Source organism: Ranitomeya variabilis, chromosome 4 (genome assembly GCF_051348905.1).
Source record: "Ranitomeya variabilis isolate aRanVar5 chromosome 4, aRanVar5.hap1, whole genome shotgun sequence".
Classification (NCBI taxonomy): Eukaryota; Metazoa; Chordata; class Amphibia; order Anura; family Dendrobatidae; genus Ranitomeya; species Ranitomeya variabilis.
The window spans coordinates 166,559,340-166,583,307 of NC_135235.1; the positions used below are offsets into that span (position 1 = coordinate 166,559,340).

Below are 23,968 nucleotides of genomic sequence, written 5' to 3' on the forward strand. Positions count from 1 at the left end.
GGTAGGTAGGTCACATATGATGCGATGTTCCGGCAGGCGGTGTCGGCGCTGCAGAGCCGCAATGCGCGCTTTTGCCGTGCTGGAACGCCGCAAGTGAGCACACTCTAGGCGGACCTTGTGCAGCAGTGCATCAAGATCCGGATAGTCCCTCAAAAAACTCTGCACGACCAAATTGAGCACATGTGCCAGACATGGGATGTGAGTGAGGTTGCCGAGGCCCAGGGCTGCCACCAGATTTCGGCCATTATCACACACTACCATGCCTGGCTGGAGATTCGCTGGCTCAAACCACACATCGCTCTCCTGCTTGATGGCATTCCAGAGCTCCTGTGCTGTGTGGCTACGATTCCCCAAAAAAATTAATTTCAAGACGGCCTGTTGACGTTTGGCCACGGCTGTGCTCATGTCGGTCGTAACAGGTACACGTTCATCACGGGTCCATGTGGAGGTGGACTGTGACGGCTCCTGCAGCGATGATTCTGAGGAACTGGTGTAAGAGGAGGAGTCAATGCGTACAGAATGGATTCCTGCAATCCTTGGAGTGGGCAGGACACGTCCTGCGCCACTCGCACGGTCTGTACCCGGCTCAACTACATTAACCCAATGGGCAGTGAGGGAAAGGTATCGCCCCTGTCCATGTTGACTGGTCCACGCATCGGTGGTGAGGTGGACCTTGCTACTGACGGCGTTCAGTAGCGCGTGTTTTATGTGTCCCTCCACATGCTTGTGCAGGGCAGGGACGGCTTGCCTGCTGAAGTAAAAGCGGCTAGGCACATTGTACTGTGGGACTGCCAATGACATCAAGTCACGGAAGCTGTCAGTCTCCACCAGCCTGAATGACAGCATTTCCAGTGACAGAAGTTTGGCAATGCCTGCAGTCAGAGCCTGTGCTCGTGGGTGGTTTGACGAGAAAGGCCGCCTTTTCTCCCATGCCTGTACTACCGATGGCTGTAGACTGGGCTGGGAGTGTGTGGATGACTGGGAAAGTGGTGCTGCGGGTGGAATTACAGCGGGTCTCTGGACAACAGGGCCAGAGGTTCTTCCACGGCGATCCTGGGAGGAAGCCGAACCAGCTGCGTGTGAGCTAGAGGAAGAGGCAACACGAGCTGAAGAGGTGGTAGCTGCCGCTGTTGGTTGGCCTAGCTCTTCAGTGTGTTTGTCTAACTCCGCCGGGTGCCTGTTGCGCACATGTTTCCACATGTTGGAGGTATTGAGGTTGGCGACTTTTTGACCTCTTTTGATTTTTTGATGACACACCTTGCATCTGACATAGCAAATGTCATCTGCAACTGTGTCAAAAAAGGACCAGGCACTGCAAGTCTTGGGAGCCCCCCTTTTGACTTTTGGAAGAGACATGCTCCTTACGGGTGCCAAAGCGGAGGCTGCAGGATCCGCAGTCTTCCCCCTCCCTCTCCCTCTTTGGGCCGTACGGGGAATCTCTTCCTCAGAGCTGCTCCCACCACCTTCCTGTCCCTGACGCCAAGATGGGTCAAGGACCTCATCATCTACACTACCCTCTGCCCCCAACTGCTCCTCCTGGGTAGTCTCAGCAGCAGAGCACGCACCAGTAAGTGGCACCTGAGTGTCATCATCAGCTGATGCGGCCTGCGAGGTGGTGACCGGAGCCACTGGCCCACCCGCCTCTTCAGAGGAAGACAGAAAAAGCTGTTGGGCATCACTGCACCCTGCCTCTTCTTCCATTTCTCCAATGCTGCTTGGCTGGCCCCCTGTTTCCAAGCCAAGAGATGATTCAGAGAACAGAAGTAGAGACTGCTCCTGTCCTGGGATCTCTGTCTGCCTTAGCAATTTTGCAGGTGGTGAAGAGACAGATGGCTGCTCTCCAGTGCTCTGTGTCTGAGAGGATGTGGCACTAATGGAAGTTGATGCATTAGCTGCCATCCATCCCACAACGGCTTCAATTTGGTCTTCACGCAGCAGCGGTGTACGGCGCTCGGCGACAAAGCTGCGCATGAACGACTGTTCCCTTGTGAAAGTGGGTGCTGATGACTCACCGGTGCCCGCAGCAGGCACAGAATCCCCACGTCCCCTCCCTGCTCCGCGCCCACGCCCACGCCCACGTGCCTTACTCACTGCCTTCTTCATCTTGGTTGACTGATAAAGATAAGCAGAAAAGTACTAACGGCTTTGTGTGCTTATTCCTGAGCAACTCCTCCTAACAGGTATAAGACACACTAATTTTCTAAAGTGTGGACTAGACTTGAATATGAGCTAATGTGGCCTACACAAATGTAAAGTGGTGTAACTGGTGTGTTTGGTGAACTTTATTATTTATTTATTTTTTGGGGGCTGAACTGACAACGGATAGAGCTGCAATCACACGGAGACCGTGCAGACAGCCGTAAACGGCGCTGCAAGGCCCAAAAACCCTCCTCTACTTTATCCTATGTAGTGTTTTTCCACAAATTAGCTGGAGACGGGTGGAAAGACACTAATAGGATTTTTTAAAATAAATTAGCAGCAGACTACACTACTTTGAAAAAAAAAAAAAAAAGGACAGTATGAGGCAATGAACCACCCTCCCTGAACTGAATACAACCAGCTATGGATGGCCTATGTGGCTGCACTCAGACTAGAGAGTGGGCTGCACTCACACACACACACACACACAGACCTTGCAGATCGCTGTGAAAACAGCGCTACAAGGCAAAAGCAAGGTGAATAGTAGGTGAACACAGCGGTTGCTAAATTAGCCTTTGGAAAGCACAAAGAAGCAAATCGCTATCTCTAAACTGTCCCTCAGTCAGCAAACAGCGTCCTGTCACTAACTGAATTCACAGCAGAGTGATCGCAAAATGGCGCCAGCGACTTTTAAACTGCATCATGACATCATTTCAGCAGCCAATCACAGCCTTGCCAGTAGTTTCATGCCCTCCATGCTAAACAGGATGTGCCCACACTTGGAATCTTTCTCATTGGCTGAATTTCTGAATTTTGAATCATTGAACTTCCGATTCCGGTATCCGATACGCGCCAAGTATCGGAATCCCGGTATCGGAATTCCGATACCGCTAGTATCGGCCGATACCCGATACTTGCGGTATCGGAATGCTCAACACTACTCAGCAGCACACCATTTACTTTGTATCATGACTAGTGTTGAGCGATACCGTCCGATACTTGAAAGTATCGGTATCGGAAAGTATCGGCCGATACCGGCAAAGTATCGCATCCAATCCGATACCGATACCCGATACCAATACAAGTCAATGGGACTCAGGTATCGGACGGTATTCCTGATGGTTCCCAGGGTCTGAAGGAGAGGAAACTCTCCTTCAGGCCCTGGGAACCATATTAATGTGTAAAAGAAAGAATTAAAATAAAAAATATCGCTATACTCACCTGTCCGACGCAGCCGGGACCTCAGCGAGGGAACCGGCAGCGTTGTTTGTTTAAAATTCGCGCTTTTACTTGGTTACGTGAGGTCCCGGCTTGTGATTGGTCAGGGCGGCCATGTTGCCGGGACGCGGACCAATCACAGCAAGCCGTGACGAAATTACGTCACGGCTTGCTGTGATTGGTCCGCGTCCCGGCAACATGGCCGCCATTAACCAATCACAAGCCGTGACGTCACGGGAGGCTGGACACGCGCGCTTTTCAAAATACGCGCATGTCCAGCCTCCCGTGACGTCCCGGCTTGTGATTGGTTAATGGCGGCCATGTTGCCGGGACGTCACTGGAGGCTGGACACGCGCGCTTTTCAAAATACGCGCATGTCCAGCCTCCCGTGACGTCACGGCTTGTGATTGGTTAATGGCGGCCATGTTGCCGGGACGCGGACCAATCACAGCAAGCCGTGACGTAATTTCGTCACGGCTTGCTGTGATTGGTCCGCGTCCCGGCAACATGGCCGCCCTGACCAATCACAAGCCGTGACGTCACGGGAGGCTGGACACGCGCGCTTTTCAAAATACGCGCATGTCCAGCCTCCCGTGATGTCCCGGCTTGTGATTGGTTAATGGCGGCCATGTTGCCGGGACGTCACTGGAGGCTGGACACGCGCGCTTTTCAAAATACGCGCATGTCCAGCCTCCCGTGACGTCACGGCTTGTGATTGGTTAATGGCGGCCATGTTGCCGGGACGCGGACCAATCACAGCAAGCCGTGACGTAATTTCGTCATGGCTTGCTGTGATTGGTCCGCGTCCCGGCAACATGGCCGCCCTGACCAATCACAAGCCGGGACTTCACGTAACCAAGTAAAAGCGCGAAATTTAAACAAACAACGCTGCCGGTTCCCTCGCTGAGGTCCCGGCTGCGTCGGACAGGTGAGTATAGCGATATTTTTTATTTTAATTCTCTTTTTTACACATTATTACATTAATGTTGTTGCGATACCCGATACCCGATACCACAAAAGTATCGGATCTCGGTATCGGAAATTCCGATACAGCAAGTATCGGCCGATACCCGATACTTGCAGTATCGGAATGCTCAACACTAATCATGACCATTATATAGGTAATGGGTGAGGACAATAGATAAAAATAATCCCTTCCCTGAATATTCACAAGAAAAAAAAAAAAGGATGAATCTCTCTTTTACATAAATCAAGGCCCTTTCGTAAGTAATGTTCACAAATTGCCACCTGGGAAATTCCCATACATGTCAACCAGTTCTCTAAGGCATTATATCAGTTAGATGTGCCCGACATGGAGGGCATAGAGGGGAGAGGGTAGGGAAAGGAAAAGAAAATCTCTCACCGAGTGCTTGAATGCTCACTGAACACACCCCGATGCACGTTTCGCCGCTGTCAGCCTTGCTTTCTCAATGGGAGGTTGAGGTGCCAGAACTTACTAGTCTGAACAGAGACCTAGAACATACAGTTAGGTCCATATATATTTGGACAGAGACAACATTTTTCTTATTTTGGTTATAGACATTACCACAATGAATTTTAAACAAAACAATTCAGATGCACTAGAAGTTCAGACTTTCAGCTTTCATTTGAGGGTATCCACATTAAAATTGGATGAAGGGTTTAGAAGTTTCAGCTTCTTAACATGTGCCACCCTGTTTTTAAAGGGACCAAAAGTAATTGGACAGATTCAATAATTTTAAATAAAATGTTTATTTTTAGTGCTTGGTTGAAAACCCTTTGTTGACAATGACTGCCTGAAGTCTTGAACTCATGGACATCACCAGACGCTGTGTTTCCTCCTTTTTGATGCTCTGCCAGGCCTTCACTGCGGTGGTTTTCAGTTGCTGTTTGTTTGTGGGCCTTTCTGTCTGAAGTTTAGTCTTTAACAAGTGAAATGCATGCTCAATTGGGTTCAGATCAGGTGACTGACTTGGCCATTCAAGAATATTCCACTTCTTTGCTTTAATAAACTCCTGGGTTTCTTTGGCTTTATGTTTTGGGTCATTGTCCATCTGTAGTATGAAACGACGACCAATCAGTTTGGCTGCATTTGGCTGGATCTGAGCACACAGTATGGCGGCTCTGAATACCTCAGAATTCATTCGGCTGCTTCTGTCCCGTCACATCATCAATAAACACTAGTGACCCAGTGCCACTGGCAGCCATGCATGCCCAAGCCATCACACTGCCTCCGCCGTGTTTTACAGATGATGTGGCATGCTTTGGATCATGAGCTGTACCACGCCTTCGCCATACTTTTCTCTTTCCATCATTCTGGTAGAGGTTGATCTTGGTTTCATCTGTCCAAAGAATGTTCTTCCAGAACTGTGCTGGCTTTTTTAGTTGTTTTTTTTAGCAAAGTCCAGTCTAGCCTTTTTATTCTTGATGCTTATGAGTGGCTTGCACCGTGCAGTGAACCCTCTGTATTTACTTTCATGCAGTCTTCTCTTTATGGTAGATTTGGATATTGATACGCCGACCTCCTGGAGAGTGTTGCTCACTTGGTTGGCTGTTGTGAAGGGGTTTCTCTTCACCATGGAGATTATTCTGCGATCATCCACCACTGTTGTCTTCCGTGGGCGCCCAGGTCTTTTTGCATTGATGAGATCACCAGTGCTTTCTTTCTTTCTTAGGATGTACCAAACTGTAGATTTTGCCACTCCTAATATTGTAGCAATTTCTCGGATGGGTTTTTTCTGTTTTCGCAGCTTAAGGATGGCTTGTTTCACCTGCATGGAGAGCTCCTTTGACCGCATGTTTACTTCACAGCAAAACCTTCCAAATGCAAGCACCACACCTCAAATCAACTCCAGGCCTTTTATCTGCTTAATTCAGAATGACATAATGAAGGGATTGCCCACAACTGTCCATGAAATAGCCTTGGAGTCAATTGTCCAATTACTTTTGGTCCCTTTAAAAACAGGGTGGCACATGTTAAGGAGCTGAAACTCCTAAACCCTTCATCCAATTTTAATGTGGATACCTTCAAATGAAAGCTGAAAGTCTGAACTTCAACTGCATCTGAATTGTTTTTTTTAAAATTCATTGTGGTAATGTCTATAACCAAAATAAGAAAAATGTTGTCTCTGTCCAAATATATATGGACCTAACTGTAGCAGCTGCAGTACAGGGCTCTGCCAAGGAGTGGTACCTGGTGGCTACCTGCAGCCCAGTCTGTCTCCACCATCAGAAGCTCCAGGGAACACCAGGTAGACACTTAGCTATGCTCCTTCTTGGGCATGCCCGATCCTGTGGCAAGGTGGGTCCACAAATCCACATGCATCACCGTCGGGAGTAACAAAAGCACGTTTTACCCTTTTACTCATCATCCCTTGGTCCAGCTCCAAGTTTCTGCTGCTGCTAGCAGTGTCCAGTATTGGCTACAGCACTGACCTCACGTTCCCATTGCAGTAGCCAATCAGTGCGCTCAGGAGCTGAGGATCAAGATTTTCTGAAAGAGGACAACCCCTTCAAACTTTTTTCCACTTTTATAGTTACTATATACTGTATTTTATATCATCAAATCTATAATAACATACTATAAAGCTTCTTTATCCCAGAATTGCTGAAATTTGTTTCATCTCACTTTATCATAAAGTAAAAAAAACCTGATCAAAATATCATATTGATTAATGAACGCTCATTTATCAAAAAACAAGCTCTCAGCTCATTAATTGGAAAAATTAAAAACTTCTGAATTAAGTATGTTTTCAAAACAAATGGAAATGTAACACATAAAATAAACTATATTAGCCATCACCAGAGTTGACTGGTAGCTGTTAATTTCATTGGCTTTGGAAACTTCATTGCACTTCTTGCCAAGTGTACATTTGTATGAAAGATTCCGCAGAGATACAAGTTGGCCAAACAAGCATTTAACTGACTGATATGTAAAGTCAATCCGGAGCCTTGATCACTTAAAGTGCCTAGGACAGCCTGGACTGCAAATACAGCCCCAGTATACTGACTGTGCCTGTCCATTCTGCCCCGCAGCAATGCCACTGGTCGTCTAGTTGTTACTGTGATTGAGAGAAAGGGAAGGACTGAAGCTATTTGTATTAAGGACTTTAAGGCTGGAGATGTGGAAACAGTGTAGCAACACCAGCACTGATTGTATTATATACAGTTATGTGCAAAATAATAGAAGTCTAGCACAACTACCGTAATGTGTTTAATGACTGTTTTGGGAAGAAAAGAACATACAGCATGGGGAAAGAATTCATGACTGTGTAGACAAGTAATGGGCAGCCAACTGAATCAACAATCATGACAAGCATGCTGCAAATTGGGTATAATCAAGTCATTTAATGAAAGGAGGTGTTATAATTAATAGCAGTACGGAGTTCAATTAGTGAGGTGATTCTTTGTGTGAAGAAACAGCTGTCGATTATGGACCTCTTTTTGAAGAAAGAGGACAGCAAATTTTGTATCTGCTGGCTGTAGCCCTTGCTCAGCGACTAAAATGTGTCATTCCAGACATTGTACCGAAGGAGAAATAACCGTGATCAGTTGATTGGAGAAGGGAAAACACATAAAGAAGTGCAGAAAATAATTGGCCACTCAGCTAAAAAGACTTTCAATGCTTTAAAATGGGAGATCAAAGAATATCTTCAGTTACCTGTGAGTCCTGCAACCATCAGAAGACGCCTAGGGGTACTGTCACACAGTGGCACTTTTGTCGCTACGACGGTACGATCCGTGATGTTCCAGCGATATCCACGCCACCGTGACGTCACCGCTGTGATCTGCTTTCACTTTACGGCGGCACTCAGTCAGAGCGGGAAGCAGACTGCAAGGGACCTGACGGACACCGGAATGTGAGTATGTACTGTTTGGTTTTTTTTACTTTTACGATGGTAACCAGGGTAAACATCGGGTTACTAAGCGCGGCCCTGCGCTTAGTAACCCAATGTTTACCCTGGTTACCCGGGGCCTTCGGCATCGTTGGTCGCTGGAGAGCGGTCTGTGTGACAGCTCTCCAGCGACCACACAACGACTTTCCAACGATCACGGCCAGGTCGTATCGCTGGTCGTGATCGTTGGAAAGTTGCAGAGTGTGACAGTACCCTAAGTGAAGTTCAACTATTTGCAAGAAACCATTGTAAAATACCATTGCTGAAAAAAGATGTGTTCAAAAGGTTAGAGTTTGCCAAAGAGCACATTGAGTGGCCTATAGAGAAGTGGCACAACATTCTAAAGGACACAGACAGTTTGTGAGACAACCCATAGAAAATGACTCCAAACACATCAGAAAGTGGACAACATCCTGACCAATAAGACTGATGCTATGAAGTGGTCAGCCCAATCTCCAGACCTCCATCAGATTGAGGATTTGTGGAAAGACATCAAAATGGCTGTTTTTGATATAAAACCTAAGAATGCAAAAGAATTGTGGAAAGTGGTCCAGGCAGCTGGGGCTGAATATCTGTTCGTAGGTGTCAGATGGTAATTTAATCTATATCACACATACGTAAAGCAGTGATCAGAAGTAACGGTTGTACAGTTAAATGTTCGTTCAGTGATTAACAGAAAAGCTAAGTCAGTAAACAAATTTCAGAAATTGCTATTTTTTATCAGCCTATTATTCTTTTTCTTCATTTCCAGTTTAAAAATGTATATTTTGTTCAAGTTTTCATTTGAAATTAAATGTGAAGCTCCCAGCGCCTTTGTGTAGGTGGAAATAAATGCTATTATAAGGATTGGGCATTTTCTCAGTTGCTCTAAACACACTGCTATTATTTTGCACATAACTGTAGGTGGAGAACAGCAATTGTCGCTGGGCAAGTCATTAACTCAACTAAGTATACTTCACTCATCAAAATAATAGAGAAGCACTTTGGCATTTTTAAACTAATTTTATTAGAACCAAGATGTTACATTAATCATGAATGATCCTAGCAGGTAGGTAAGTCTCATTGCTGTTTTTTATTTTTACTTTTTGGTGATTTAGTTGATCATTTTCTGTTTAAAAGCATCAATTATGCCCTTGACAAGTTGTCTTTCAAGGAGCATTTTCTTCACAAAGGGAATCAGTCAGCAGTAGATTGAGGTAGAGACAGAGACGCTGATTCCAGCAATGCATCACTTAGTTCAACAAAGACATACTGATAGGGAATCTAGATTGTGAACACCACTGGAGACAGCGATGATAATGTATGTAAAGCGCTGTGAATATAATGGCGCTATATAAGTGAGTAAAATCAATAAATAAAGATCATTCTTCAATAGATATTACATGTCCAACTACTAAACCATACCCACTCCCCACCATCGATGTTGTTACTTCCAAAGTTTCTCTTTCTATAAGGCATCACTGTAACTATTGGATTCTGGCAGGATCTGGGGAGCACATGTGCCTCATAGACAATACATTCTGGGAGACCCATAACAATTCCATAATACAGTTGACACCTTAACGCTGCACAAATGATCAGGGAAGCAAATGTGTTGGGCTTATATTGTCTCACATTGGTGGAGTTTGGAGATGTACGATCAGACAATTTTACCGCGTGTGTGCAGGCGCATTAACAGGCATGGACTGTACTATCCTTGATGATGGAGGGAACATCTAACTAAATTCCAGTAAATGCCAAGAGTGGTATTCCCATTTACAGAGTAAAACTAACACTGCACCGACAGGGGAAATAAAGTGGGAGATTCACTTGGCGTTTTACAGATTACCCAAGGACTTTATTTACTGCAACGCAAAATAAATTTGTAGAATAATTTTCTATTTAATCTCCTTTATGAGCTAAAGGATTTTGAAATCATATTGTCAAATATTATGTCATTATAATTACTAAAGTGAAACAAATAGTTTTCATTTGGTTGATAGTGAAGAAATCATTTGCATACGTCTGGAAAGTAAATGCCTTTTAATGGACTTGACATTTTTTTAACTACACTTTCCCGACTTTAAATATGGTCCACTCATCATTTTAGGAGGGAGATTTGTGGAGTGTTAAATATTTTAGCATGGTTAAAGCGCGCTTGTTAAGTGTTCTGCATATAACTCAAGACTTTGCATCGTTAATGAAGGCGTGAAGCTCTGGGAATTGTATTCAGTACATTACGGATTTTAGCAGACACAAAATGTAAAATATAGAAAAAATATTGATACAATTTTGGGCACAAAATTACCAGCACAGAAAAGATGTATTCTAGTAAACAATGTAGCACTCGTTTTAAAATTTCATAGCCAGAAATAAAGCGTCTATACAAGTAAAATATAAAAATATTTCCCATTGTAAAAGAGTTTTTCTTTGCTACCACCTTTCTCATCAACAGTGCTGCATTCCAGAAAGTTCTATATTATGTCATGACTTCTCTGTGCATCTCCCAAAAAACATCTTTTGAAGTTCTCCAGCGAGGAATGTAAATTCGGACTGTCCGATCCAATGGGCATCATTGGAGAGGCGCTTATCCCTCTCCTTGCTGAACGTCGCCCTCCCACTGATTGATGTGGCTGACGTGTCCTGCGTCATCCACATAGCAGAACGAGATCTGGCATCTGCACTGGGACATCGCCAGCTCGCACAGGGGCACTGTGCTCTTCCCTACTGCGGACAAAGCCTAAAATCTAACTGTGCATGCACTGGCACACGTCTTTCCAGCTCCTGCTTCTGGAACCATTTCATCCACATTGGTTTGTTCCCTGTCAACAAAATCAAACTTGATTCAAGGTTCTTTGTTGCTATACAGGGGAGTCAGGACGTCATATACAGCTTTCTGCAGTACAGCACAGGCACTGAGCAAGGTGTGGTATTGGTTCATACATGAAAAAACTGGTGACTGGTTCCCTTTAAGAATGATTGGGTAGAGTAGAGAAGACAATTAGGTACAAATTGCTAACCTTTTAAACTGCCACTTTTTGGTATTTGTTAAAGCAATATCATATTCATTTCTCAGAGGAAAGAATTACAATGTCTAACCATTCGACTTTAAAGGGGCTTTAACATTTTTTTTCTATTGCAGTTGCAGAAATAATTACTGCAAAATGTTGACATTCATAATTTTAATTAAGAATTTACATTCTTCTCCGTTGCTTATGAAAAGCTATATACGGGGAACAGATGAGTTCTTATTTTAGAGAGTGTTAAATCCCGAATTCTACATCCATCCCAGCATGTCACAGTGTGGAGCATCGATTGGTCAGTGTTCTTGAGCTGGGACAATATCTTTTGGTTGTAATTTACTAAAGGTCAAGGAATAACTCAAATCTAATAAGTTACTTTTGCCATTTTTATACCACTTAGCACATGACTCAGCCATCATACATTCATAGCCAAAGACAATGTGTTTAGCATTCAAGTGCTTATATATAGAAAAGGTTGGATTTACCCAATAATGTATAAATGAGCCCAGTAAAATAAAATACATTTAGTAAATATCAAGTAAGATTTCAATGAGACTGTGTTTAAAGGGAATCTATCATAAAGAAAAATTACCGCACACTCGATACTGAAGTATTGCAGAAAAAATGGTTTATGCCAATTTTATTTAAGAAAAAACAAAGTAATGGTTTGCCACATTGATAGAACAAAACCCGACGTTTCGACCCTCCCGGGCCTTATTCATGGGGTTACTCTAGTCCAATGATATATATGCATAAAGGTGGCAGTAGTGGAGGAAAACAAACGATCTCTCTTTTTTAAAAGGGCATAACCTTATAATGAGGTCAGTAAGGGCTGCTGTCCCAGAGATATGTAGCTTATTATAGAAGGGCCGTGTCATACATGGTGGGCCTGTTAGGGGTCTCCTGTGGAGTCAGCGGCGCATCCCGCGCCTTGCTGTGCTGTCCTGGACTGAGGCTTTCAGTGTCCAGGACAGTTATGCCCTTTTAAAAAAGAGAGATCGTTTGTTTTCCTCCACTACTGCCACCTTTATGCATATATATCATTGGACTAGAGTAACCCCATGAATAAGGCCCGGGAGGGTCGAAACGTCGGGTTTTGTTCTATCAATGTGGCAAACCATTACTTTGTTTTTTCTTAAATAAAATTGGCATAAACCATTTTTTCTGCAATACTTCAGTATCGAGTGTGCGGTAATTTTTCTTTATGATAGACTTGACCTAATGGTCAGTTTACCAGCACCTCACTGTCCTTCGACCTGAGTGCACACCATTTCCCCTATATTTAAAGGGAATCTGTCACCCCCAAAATTGTATATGAGCTGCGGCCACCGGCATCAGGGGCTTATCTACAGCATTCTGTAATGATGCAGATAAGCCCCCGATGTATGTGCAGTACTGCAGTGCGCAGGCGGCGGGAAAGGTCAGAGAGGCCCAGCTCCTGCGCACTGCACTAATTTGCTCTGCCCTCAACAAGGCAGACAAAGTACGCCTGCGCAGGAGCCACGGCAAGAAGACAAGAAGAGGACGTCATCGTATGAAGATAGGAGACCCCGCACCGGACCGCGATACCCATCGGACCCGGACCGCAGCGGGACCGCCCCTGGGTGAGTATATAAATAACCTTTATTTCTTATTTTTCAGGTTACATCGGGGGCTTATCTACAGCATTACAGAATGCTGTAGATAAGCCCCTGATGCCAGTGACCGCAGCTCATATACGATTTTGGGGGTGACAAATTCCCTTTAAATTCACTGGCAAAGCATAGAGATTTTTCCTACCTTTAATTCTTCCTGAAACTTTTTTTCAAGTAGTTTTGCTGCTTTCCGATCCTCAATCTCAACTTTCCATTTTTCAGCAACTATTCTTGCTTTTTCTTTGGCCATGGCATCGCGAAACTTTTTTTCAATTTCTGCCTCTTTCTGCTTCCTTTGTAAAAGTAAATCATTGTTAATCACATGAATAAAACTAGCTAGATATTCTGTTTACTTCATGTTTGGCCGTAGGTCTAAATGTCTAGTGAGCTAACATATGAACATATGGTCATGCCATGTTTGGGTCCATCTGCTCAATGAGCTTTGAAACAGGTAACCATAGGTGATGCAAAAGTACGAGCCCCCCTGGACTTTAGCGCCCAAGGGAGCCCAATGGGTGTTGAGTCTCATTAGAATACACTGGTAATGTAAATGGAATATGGTAGATGGTGGGGAAGGTTGGACAAACTCTGTTGGTGGACAAGGCAGCAATTTTACAATTTAAATAATCTTTTTACCACACATTTTTTTAATAATACTAGCAACTAGATGACAACAAAGAAGATTTTTCTACAGAATTTAGCAACAAATTTATCAATTATTAGTATTATTAAAACATATTTACCTATTCTTTATACTGATAAATCTTTAAAAAACATACTGAAGGGAGGATGTAAATTTGTATCCCGCGTGGTGCTACTATTGACAATCTGGTTGCCGCTAGCGACCACACCAATAAAAATATAAATAAAAAGGGAAAACCAATGATTGGCTCTCCACCAGCAGTTCGTACAAATGTGGACAGAGCCAATGTGGTCTCTGCAAGCATATGTCTAACACTAAAACCTGTATTTCTTCATCAGATAAAAAGGTTTATCCTATATATGACTTTATGAATTGCAGCAGCACTTATGTTACATATGTCATCACATGTACTGATTGTGATACACAATATGTTGGGTGCACTACAAGGATTTTGCGCAAACGTACACTACCATTCAAAAGTTTAGGGTCACACAGACAATTTGTGTTTTCCATGAAAACTCATACTTTTATTAATCAAATGAGTTGCCAGATTAATTGAAAATCTAGTCCAGACATTGACAAGGTTCGAAAAAAATTTTTTTATTTGAAATAATAATTTTCTCCTTCAAACCTTGCTTTCGTCAAAGAATGCTCCCTTTGCAGCTATTTCAGCATTGCAGACCTTTGGCATTCTAGCAGTTAATTTGCTGAGGAAATCTGGAGAAATTTCACCCCCATGCTTCCAGAAGCCCCTCCCACAAGTTGGTTTGCCTTGATGGGCACTTTTTGCGCACCATACGGCCAAGCTGCTCCCACAACAGCTCAATGGGGCTGAGATCTGTTGACTGCGCTGGCCACTCCATTACAGATAGAATACCAGCTGCCTGCTTCTTCCCTAAACAGTTCTTGCATAATTTGGAGGTGTGCTTTGGGTCATTGTCCTGTTGTAGGATGAAATTGGCTCCAGTCAAGCGCTGTCCACAGGGTATGGCATGGCCTTGCAAAATGGAGTGATAGCCTTCCTTATTCAAAATCCCTTTTACCTTGTACAAATCTCTCACTTTATCAGCACCAAAGCAACCCCAGACCATCACATTACCTCCACCAGGCTTGTCAGATGGCGTCAGACACTTCCAGCATCTTTTCAGTTGTTCTGCATCTCACAAATGTTCTTCTGTGAGATCCAAACACCTCAAACTTGGATTTGTGTCTACAGCACTTTTTTCCAATTTAACACTGTCCAAGGTTTGTGTACTTTTGCCCACATTAATCTTTTCCTTTTATTTGCCAGTCTCAGATATGGCTTTTTCTTTGCCACTCTGCCCTGAAGGCAAGCATCCCGGAGTCGCCTCTTCACTGTAGACGTTGACACTGGTGTTTTGCGTGTACTATTTGTAGGGATTTCACTCACTCAGGTGCGACGGCTGACACTTAGGAGGCAGGTTCCAACAAAAGTTCAAAGGTTTATTGCTTCATAAACCAGTTTAGCATAAACAGTAAAAACAAATAGCCTTTAACTCAGGCAAAAGGGAAAAAACAAGTGTCCATTCCTTCAGGCTCAGTGCTGGAGCCTTAACACACTGGAGGCTAGCACCTCCACACATATCCACTGTGTTAAGCATTAGCCTGTCTTATATAGAGCTAACCACACCCAGTAACCCATCACATGATTAGCCACGTGGTCTGACATCACCACAGGTCCTGGAACACATATATATACATGGTTATGTGCAACAAAGAAATACTCCGGGCTACATTACAGCAACAAGCCACCTATGCGAAACATATCTCCCGTCGACTACACACCCTTTAGCCATGCTACATACCTCCCCCCTCTGCCTAAAGCCGTGGGGCTTGGCACTTTCCCCCACTAAACAAGGGATTCTTGATAGGGCATCCGCATTACCGTGCAGCAACCTCCTGTAATATCCCACGATTCCCAGAAAGGTTTTAACTTGCTTTTTGGAGAGTGGTTTCGGCCATGTTTGGATTGCCTCCACTTTCCTGATTTGGGGCTTTTTTTCTCCACGACCCACTATATAGCCTAGGTATTTAGCTTCTTCCTTACCCAAGGCACACTTCTTCAGGTTTATTGTAAACCCCGCCTCTCTTAGAGCATCAAACACTGCTTGGACTTTCTCCAGATGACTCTCCCAGTCCGGGCTAAAGATGACGATATCATCCAGGTACGCAGCAGCGTATGCCTTATGGGGTGCAAGGACTCTATCCATAGCCCTCTGGAAGGTCGCCGGAGCTCCCTGTAGGCCAAACGGCATCCGGACATACTGGAAGCATCCATCAGGTGTCGAAAAGGCCGTCTTCTCCTTGGCTTCCTGTGCCATGGGGATCTGCCAATACCCCTTTGTCAAATCCAAGGTGGATATATATCTGGCATGCCCAAGCCTTTCGATGAGCTCATCAACGTGGGGCATGGGATAAGCGTCAAACTTGGAGACCTCATTCAACTTCCGATAGTCGTTGCAAAACCTCCACTCTCCATCAGGTTTTGGGACCAGGACAATTGGGCTCAACCAACCGCTCTTGGATTCCTCAATGACTCCAAGCTTCAACATACGCTCCACTTCCTTGGAGATAACTTCTCGACGAGCCTCAGGAATACGATAGGGCTTCACATTCACCCGCACATGTGGCTCTGTTAGGACCTCGTGCTCTATGACCTTCGTGTGTCCTGGCAACTCTGAAAACAGGTCCCTGTTTTTCTGGAGTAACTCCCGGCACTGCTGTTTCTGGGTCTTTGATAGCGTCTCCGCAATAGTAACCGCTCCAACCTCACCTTCTGGGTTGCTTAACAACGATGGAGTTACTGTCGGCTCTCTATCTTGCCACGGCTTGATGAGGTTGACATGGTATACTTGGAATGGTTTCCGTCTTCCTGGTTGGTGAATTTTATAATTTACTTCACCAAGTTTCTCGACAACCTCATATGGCCCTTGCCATTTGGCCAAGAACTTGCTTTCCACCGTCGGAACTAACACAAGAACTCGGTCTCCCGGATTGAACTGCCTCACTCTTGCAGACCAGTTGTAGACTCTGGCCTGAGCTTCTTGTGCCTGGAGGAGGTGTTCTTTCATGATAGGCATCACCTTTGCAATCCTCTCCTGCATCAGGGCCACATGCTCAATGACGCTTCTGTGGGGCGTAACTACGGCTTCCCAGGTTTCCTTGGTTATATCCAGGAGTCCTCGCGGATGTCTGCCATATAGGAGCTCAAACGGTGAGAACCCTGTGGAGGCCTGTGGAACTTCACGAATGGAAAACATCAGATAGGGTAAGAGACAATCCCAGTCTCTACCGTCTTTTTCTATAGTTTTTCTCAGCATGCTCTTCAGTGTCTTGTTAAATCTCTCAACAAGGTCATCTGACTGGGGATGGTACACCGAGGTCCTCAATTGGGAGATTTTCAGGGCTTTGCATAACTCCCTCATCACCTTGCTCATAAAAGGTGTCCCCTGGTCAGTCAGGATCTCCTTCGGCAGACCTGTCCGGGAAAAGACATGGACCAACTCGCAGGCTATACTCTTCGAGCAAGAATTTCTCAAGGAAATTGCCTCAGGATAGCGTGTGGCATAGTCCAGGATGACTAATATATACTGATGGCCCCGGGCTGATTTAACTAAGGGACCAACCAAGTCCATGGCAATTCTCTGTAACGGCACCTCAATAATGGGCAGTGGCACAAGGGGGTTCCGGAAATGAGGAGTGGGAGCAGTTAGCTGACATGTTGGGCAGGACCTGCAATGGTTCACTATTTCCCGGTGACACCCAGGCCAATAGAACCTCTGCACAACCCGTTCCTGTGTTTTTTCCACTCCTAGGTGTCCACCCAAGATGTGTGAATGGGCCATGTCCAACACCTTTTGTCTATATGGACCCGGCACTACCAACTGCTCTACCAACTCCTCCCTTATCTTCGTGACCCGGTACAACAACTCCCCTCTCATCAGAAAATGGGGAAATCTTGTGTCTGCCCCCGGCTCCAGTACCACCCCATCAATAACTGTGACATTATTAAAGGCTTCCCTCAGAGTGGGGTCCCTATGTTGGGCAGTCCCAAAATTTTCACCGGTTACCTCTAACTCCATAATGTCAGATGCAGGGGACACTTCCTCCTCATCCCCAACCAGAACACAAAAAGGAAACCTGTCTGTCTCTGGGTGTGGCGACACCCTTCCAGGGTTCATTGGTTCTCTACTCTTGCTAGGGAGCTCAGAACCTTTTCCCCACAAATCCCAAAACAAACAGAAATCCCGGCCAATAATTATAGGGTGCAACAAGTCCTGCACGACGCCGACTATGTGGGACTCAGTGCCACATGCCGTTTCAATGTCCACCCTGGCCAAAGCGTAGTCCTTGGCATCACCATGTATGCACCGCATGCCGACCTTCTTTCCCGGGAGCAGGTGGAGAGGGAAAGTGGCCCTCACCAGGGTCACTAAGCTCCCTGAGTCTAACAGCGCCGTTGCTGCTCGACCGTTCACCCTTACGGGACACGCTTGAGGTCCCTCGTTGGGCGGAGAGTTCACACTGCAGGCTGGATACGCATAGTATGAACAACGGCGTCCCATGCTGCAGTCCATCTGCTCAGTGGTCTGGGAACAACGGGCAGCTATATGTCCTGGCCCGTGGCACCTCCAGCAAATAATATCACCCGTAGGGACCTTGGGCACCACCGCCCCCGCCCTTTGTGACCTTGGACGCGCCACCCCTTTTTGGGACTCAGCAGCTTTCTGGGACCCCCAGTATGGCATGGGCTGCCTCCCAAAGGAGCCTTCCATCCATTGGTATCTCTCGACCAGTCCGATCAGTTCGTCGGCATTCTGGGGATCACCCTGGGCAACCCAAGTCTGTATGGACCTCGGGAGGGAATGCACAAACTGATCCATCATCACTCGTTCCACCATCTGTGCAGGTGTACATAACTCTGGCTGCAGCCATTTCTGGACCAGGTGCAACAGGTCAAACATTTTGGAGCGAGGCGGTTTGTCCCGGTGATAGGCCCAGCAGTGAACTCGCTGTGCCCTAACAGTCAGTGTCACCCCCAAACGTGCAAGAATCTCGACTTTCAATTTGTGATACTCTTTGGCATCCTGCAAGGTCAAATCATAGTACGCCTTCTGGGGTTCTCCCGTCAGGTATGGCGCCAGTACCTCTGCCCACTGCTCTGGCGGGAGTTTTTCCCTCTCAGCGACCCTCTCAAACACCGTCAGGAAGGCCTCAACATCATCCCCGGGGGTCATTTTCTGTAATGCGCATCTTACCGTCTTCCGGACGTGGGTGTCATCAGCCAAACCTGGGGTTGGGGCGCTCGTCTTGCCCTGGATGGCGGTTGCCAGAAGCTGCATCTGCTGCCATTGCTCCTCCTGGTTCTGTTGCATTTGCTGCCGTTGCTCCTGCTGACTCTGCCATTGCTCCTGCTGGCTCTGTTGTATCTGCTGCATCAACAGCTTGTTGGTCTCTTGCTGGTTCTGTTGCAACTGCTGCATAAACAGCCTGTTAGCCTCTTGCTGCTGTGACTGCGACTGGACCAAGTGTTTCAGCAGGTCCTCCATTTTCCCCGGCAATGCTTGCTGGCTTACAGCCGACTTGACCCAGGACATCCAAAAAATAGACTTACGTCTCCACTGGGAACGCTGCCCGCACGTCTACCACCAATTGTAGGGATTTCACTCACTCAGGTGCGACGGCTGACACTTAGGAGGCAGGTTCCAACAAAAGTTCAAAGGTTTATTGCTTCATAAACCAGTTTAGCATAAACAGGAAAAACAAATAGCCTTTAACTCAGGCAAAAGGGAAAAAACAAGTGTCCATTCCTTCAGGCTCAGTGCTGGAGCCTTAACACACTGGAGGCTAGCACCTCCACACATATCCACTGTGTTAAGCATTAGCCTGTCTTATATAGAGCTAACCACACCCAGTAACCCATCACATGATTAGCCACGTGGTCTGACATCACCACAGGTCCTGGAACACATATATATACATGGTTATGTGCAATAAAGAAATACTCTGGGCTACATTACAGCAACAAGCCACCTATGCGACACATATCTCCCGTCGACTACACACCCTTTAGCCATGCTACATATTTAATGAAGCTGCCAGTTGAGGACCTGTGAGGCGTCGATTTCTCAAACTACAGACTCTAATGTGCTTGTCTTGTTGCTCAGTTGTGCAGCAGGGCCTCCCACTTCTCTTTCTACTCTGGTTAGAGCCTGTTTGTGCTCTCCTTTGAAGGGAGTAGTACACAACGTTGTAGGAAATCTTCAGTTTCTTGGCAATTTCTCACATGGAATAGCCTTCATTTCTAAGAACAAGAATAGACTGTCGAGTTTCACATGAAAGTTCTTTTTTTCTGGCCATTTTGAAAGTGTAATGGAACCAATAAATGTAATGCTCCATATTCTCAACTAGCTCAAAGGAAGGTCAGGTTTATAGGTTCTCTAATCAGCCAAACTGTTTTCAGCCGTGCTAACATACTTGCACAAGGGTTTTCAAAGGTATTCTAACTATCCATTAGCCTTCTTACACAGTTAGCAAACAGAAAGTACCATAAGAACACTGGAGTGATGGTTGTTGGAAATGGGCCTCTATACACCTATGAAGATATTGCATTACAAACCAGACATTTGCAGCTAAAATAGTAGTTTACCACATTAACTACATAGAGTGTATTTCTGAATCATTTAATTTTAACTTCATTGGAAAAAACTGTGCTTTTCTTTCCAAAATAAGGAAATTTCTAAGTGACCCTAAAGTTTTGAACGGTAGTGTATATCTAAGCATCTTTATGATACTCAAAATCCCACAACTCGCAGTCTCTCAGGGGCATAACAACATAATTTAATTGCCACAGGAGTGATGTTAGTTCATGTAGAGTCCATGCGCTTCAAAAAAAATACCACAATTGAAATGTGGTGGGGACAGATCAAGGACCCTTCACATGAAAGAAGCCCAATGGATACAAAAGCTAGATACTAGAGTTCCTGTGGGCATGAATAAAAGGACAGGCTTGCTATAAATTTACTGACTTATTCTATAGGATAATGAGCATTCTTATGTGGGAGTGTCTGGGGGAAGGAGAGGAGGTTGGTAAGAGAGGTGAATTCCTCTCTCCATTTCCTTCTATTCCCTTATTTTTATAGGGCTACTTTGAGAATGGGAACACTCTGAACTATGATTAAGAACCAGTCGGTTTGAATTGCGTAAGGCCATCAGGTTAATGGGTTCTTGTTTTTTTTCTAAATTAATGGTTTTACTCAATAATTTTAACCATGTTATACATTAAACATGACTGTTTTTAAATAATAGTTCACCGATGGATCTGTTGCTGGATACCTTTCCTTCCTTGATACCCCTCGCTTGCTGCTAACACAAACTTATTTCCGTGCACGACCATTGGATTATACTGCGATGAGCTGGATTTTTTCTACAAAGTAATAAGTATTTGATACACTGCCGGTCTTTCAAGTTTTCCCACCTTCAATGAATGGAGAGGTCTGTAATTATTAGCGTAGGTTCACTTCAACTGTGAGTGATTTTTAAATAATTAAATTGCATTTTATTGCATGAAATAAGTATTTGATCACCTACCAACCAACAAGAATTTTTTGGCTTTCATAGACCTGTTAGTTTTTCTTTATGAAGCTCTCCTACTCTGCAATAATTACTTGTGTTAATCAGAAATCAGCCCAGAACTACACAGGAGATCCTGGTCATTGACCTGAAGAGAGCTGGGACCACAGTCTCAAACATTACCATTAGTAAAACAGAATGACATTATTAAAATGACATGGATGACATGGATTAAAATCCTAGAGGGCACACAAGGTCCCTCTGCTCATGTCAGCACATGTCCAGGCCCGTTTTAAGCTCTCAAACGACCATCTGAATGATCCAGAGGAGGCATGAGAGTAGATCATGTGTTCAGATGAGATGAAAATATAACTTTTTGGTTTCAACTTCATTCACGGTGTTTGGAGGAAGTAGAAGGATGAGTACAACCCCAAGAACACTGCCTCAACCATGAAGCATAGTGGGGGAAACATCATACTTTGCGTGTGCTTTTCTGCAAAGGAGACAGAATGACTGCACCGTATTGAAGGGAGGATGGGCAGGGTCATGTATCTCAAGATCTTGACCAACAACCTCTTTCCCTTGGTAAGAGCAATGAAGATGGGTCGTTGCTGGTTCTTGCAGCATGACAATGACACACAGCCAGAGCAACTAAGGAGTGGTTCCGTAAAAAGCATTTCAAGGTCCTGTAGTGGCCTAGCCAGTCTCCAGACCTGAACCCAACAGAAAATCTTTGGAGGGAGCTGAAACTCAATGTTGTCCAGTGACAGCCTCAAAAACTGAAAGAGCTGAAGAAGATCTGTATGGAGGAGTGAGCCAAAATCCCACTGAAGTGTGTGCAAACTTGATCAAGAACTACAGGAAACATCTGACCTCTGTAATTGCAAACAAATTCAAACCCTTGAAGACAAAGGCCCAGCTTTGATTTGATTAAATGGAAAGAGGGAACCTAAATAGGTCACCATTTATTCCCATAGGGCCTGAAATATTAGCAAACAATAAATGCAAACAATTAGCCAGAGAAGTCTTGCACCAACGATCCCTGCTACAAAAGGAATGGTAAGTAGGTGAGTTAATAAGAATTTGACAGTCTTATAGGCGTTATGTGACTATACGACACTGTCGATTTATCCATGTTATGGGTCATTAATAGCAAATGAGTGGGTGTTTGACAGCTCCCCCCCACACACACGTATTTGCTTTCTCAGTTCCACCAGTGGCGGGATGTAGACATTAAATAGAGCTTTTCTCGATGTGTAATGGATATTGCCAAGAACTGAAGATCAAAAAAGAAAAGACATAAAATCAACAACCAACAAACCAAAAGTGCGGCCTCACAACAAGTCACAATTCCAGTGCCATAGCAGTAAGCAGGTGTCCGCCATGATAAAGGTGGGGGCAACACAGGTGCAAAATAGTAATGAAACAATCACTCACATGCCCACCAAGACAAGGTGGTCACCTAGTATTATAAATGCAAACTGATGAGGCTTGTATAGGGCTCTAGTCACACAGATTCATGTTGTGCACAGTATATAGCTTACTGCCTATTAGGGACACCCAGAATTTTAAAGCAGGCAGGCTGCTCAAAACTATATAAGTGCACCCCACTGGGACAAACCCTATTTACCCCACCAACACTTTTATAGGGTTTAGGTAAAAATAGCTAAATTTGCAAAATGATGAAAAAAGAAATAAATAGCTAACTCTCGTCATTACTTGTGAGTCACTAAACTAATTAAATTGAAAATTTAACTAAAACTAAAAAATAAAGGCAGATTTTTGGGCTTGTCGTTTGTTGATTTTATGTCCTTTTGTTTTTTTTATTTTTATTTTAGTTAAATTGTTAATCTAATTAGTTTAGGGACTCGCAAGTAGTGAGGATCCTTGACGAGGGTTGAGAGCTTGTTTTTTTGGCCAAAATATTTATCAATACCTCATTTATTTATTTACATCGTTCAACATTTTAAGATTTACCTATTTTTATGCAGGATGCAGCTAGGTCCCTTAAACTTTGGCTTGGTAGATGGGGTTTTTACCTTGTGAAGTGCACATATATAATGCTGAGCAGTTTGCCTGATCTAATAGTAGCCATGTTATTAATAGGCTGTAAGCCAAACACTATGCATCACACTTATCAGTGTGACTGGCGTCCTACACAAGTCTTATATGTGTGCATTTGTAATACTAGGCAACCACCCCCTCCATGATTGGTAGGGGTGTGAGTGGTTGCTCATTAGTATGTTGCACCTGTGATGCCCCCACCTTTATCATGGGGGTCATCTTTACCCTGCTAAGGCATTTGAATTGTGACTTGTAAGGCCGCCATTTTTGGTTTGTTATTTCAAAAACTGGAGGTCAATTTCTATTTAATGGAAAAAGAGCTAATCTGCAGTTTTCATCACCGGTCCCGGTCCCTACACATTGTCCAGAGTATTTAGCATCAATATATGCCTTGACAATTCCTTTAACTTCAAATGGAGGGGGATGTATGTGGTGTATGTGGTATATCGCTAAGCCAACACATGTAGTTTCTGACCACATCTCCAGGGCTTATTTCTCAACAGATAATGTGTGCTATCTCAAACGTAAGTGTAGACCAACAATTAATTTCATTGGTACCCAACAGCTTTAGGCTCTGTGCACACGTTGCGGATTTTGCTGCCGATCTGCAGCGGATTGGCCGCTGCAGATTCGCAGCAGTTTTCCATGCGTTTACAGTACCATGTAAACCTATGGAAAACAAAATCCACAATGCACATGCGTTGTTTATTCCGCAGCATGTCAATTCTTTGTGCGGATTCCGCAGCGGTTTACACCTGCTCCATAATAGGAATCCAGAGGTGTAAAACCGTAGGTGGAATC

At 44.6% G+C, this 23,968-nt stretch overlaps 1 protein-coding gene across 1 annotated transcript in view; it reads right to left on the bottom strand.

The window, feature by feature from the left end:
- Positions 1–23,968, bottom strand: part of SH2D4B (SH2 domain containing 4B) — a 567,882-nt gene that overhangs the window by 364,280 nt on the left and 179,634 nt on the right. The window contains exon 3 of the mRNA XM_077259355.1: positions 13,013–13,160. Within this exon, the coding sequence (XP_077115470.1) occupies positions 13,013–13,160 (148 nt within the window). The remainder of the gene's footprint in view (positions 1–13,012; positions 13,161–23,968) is intronic.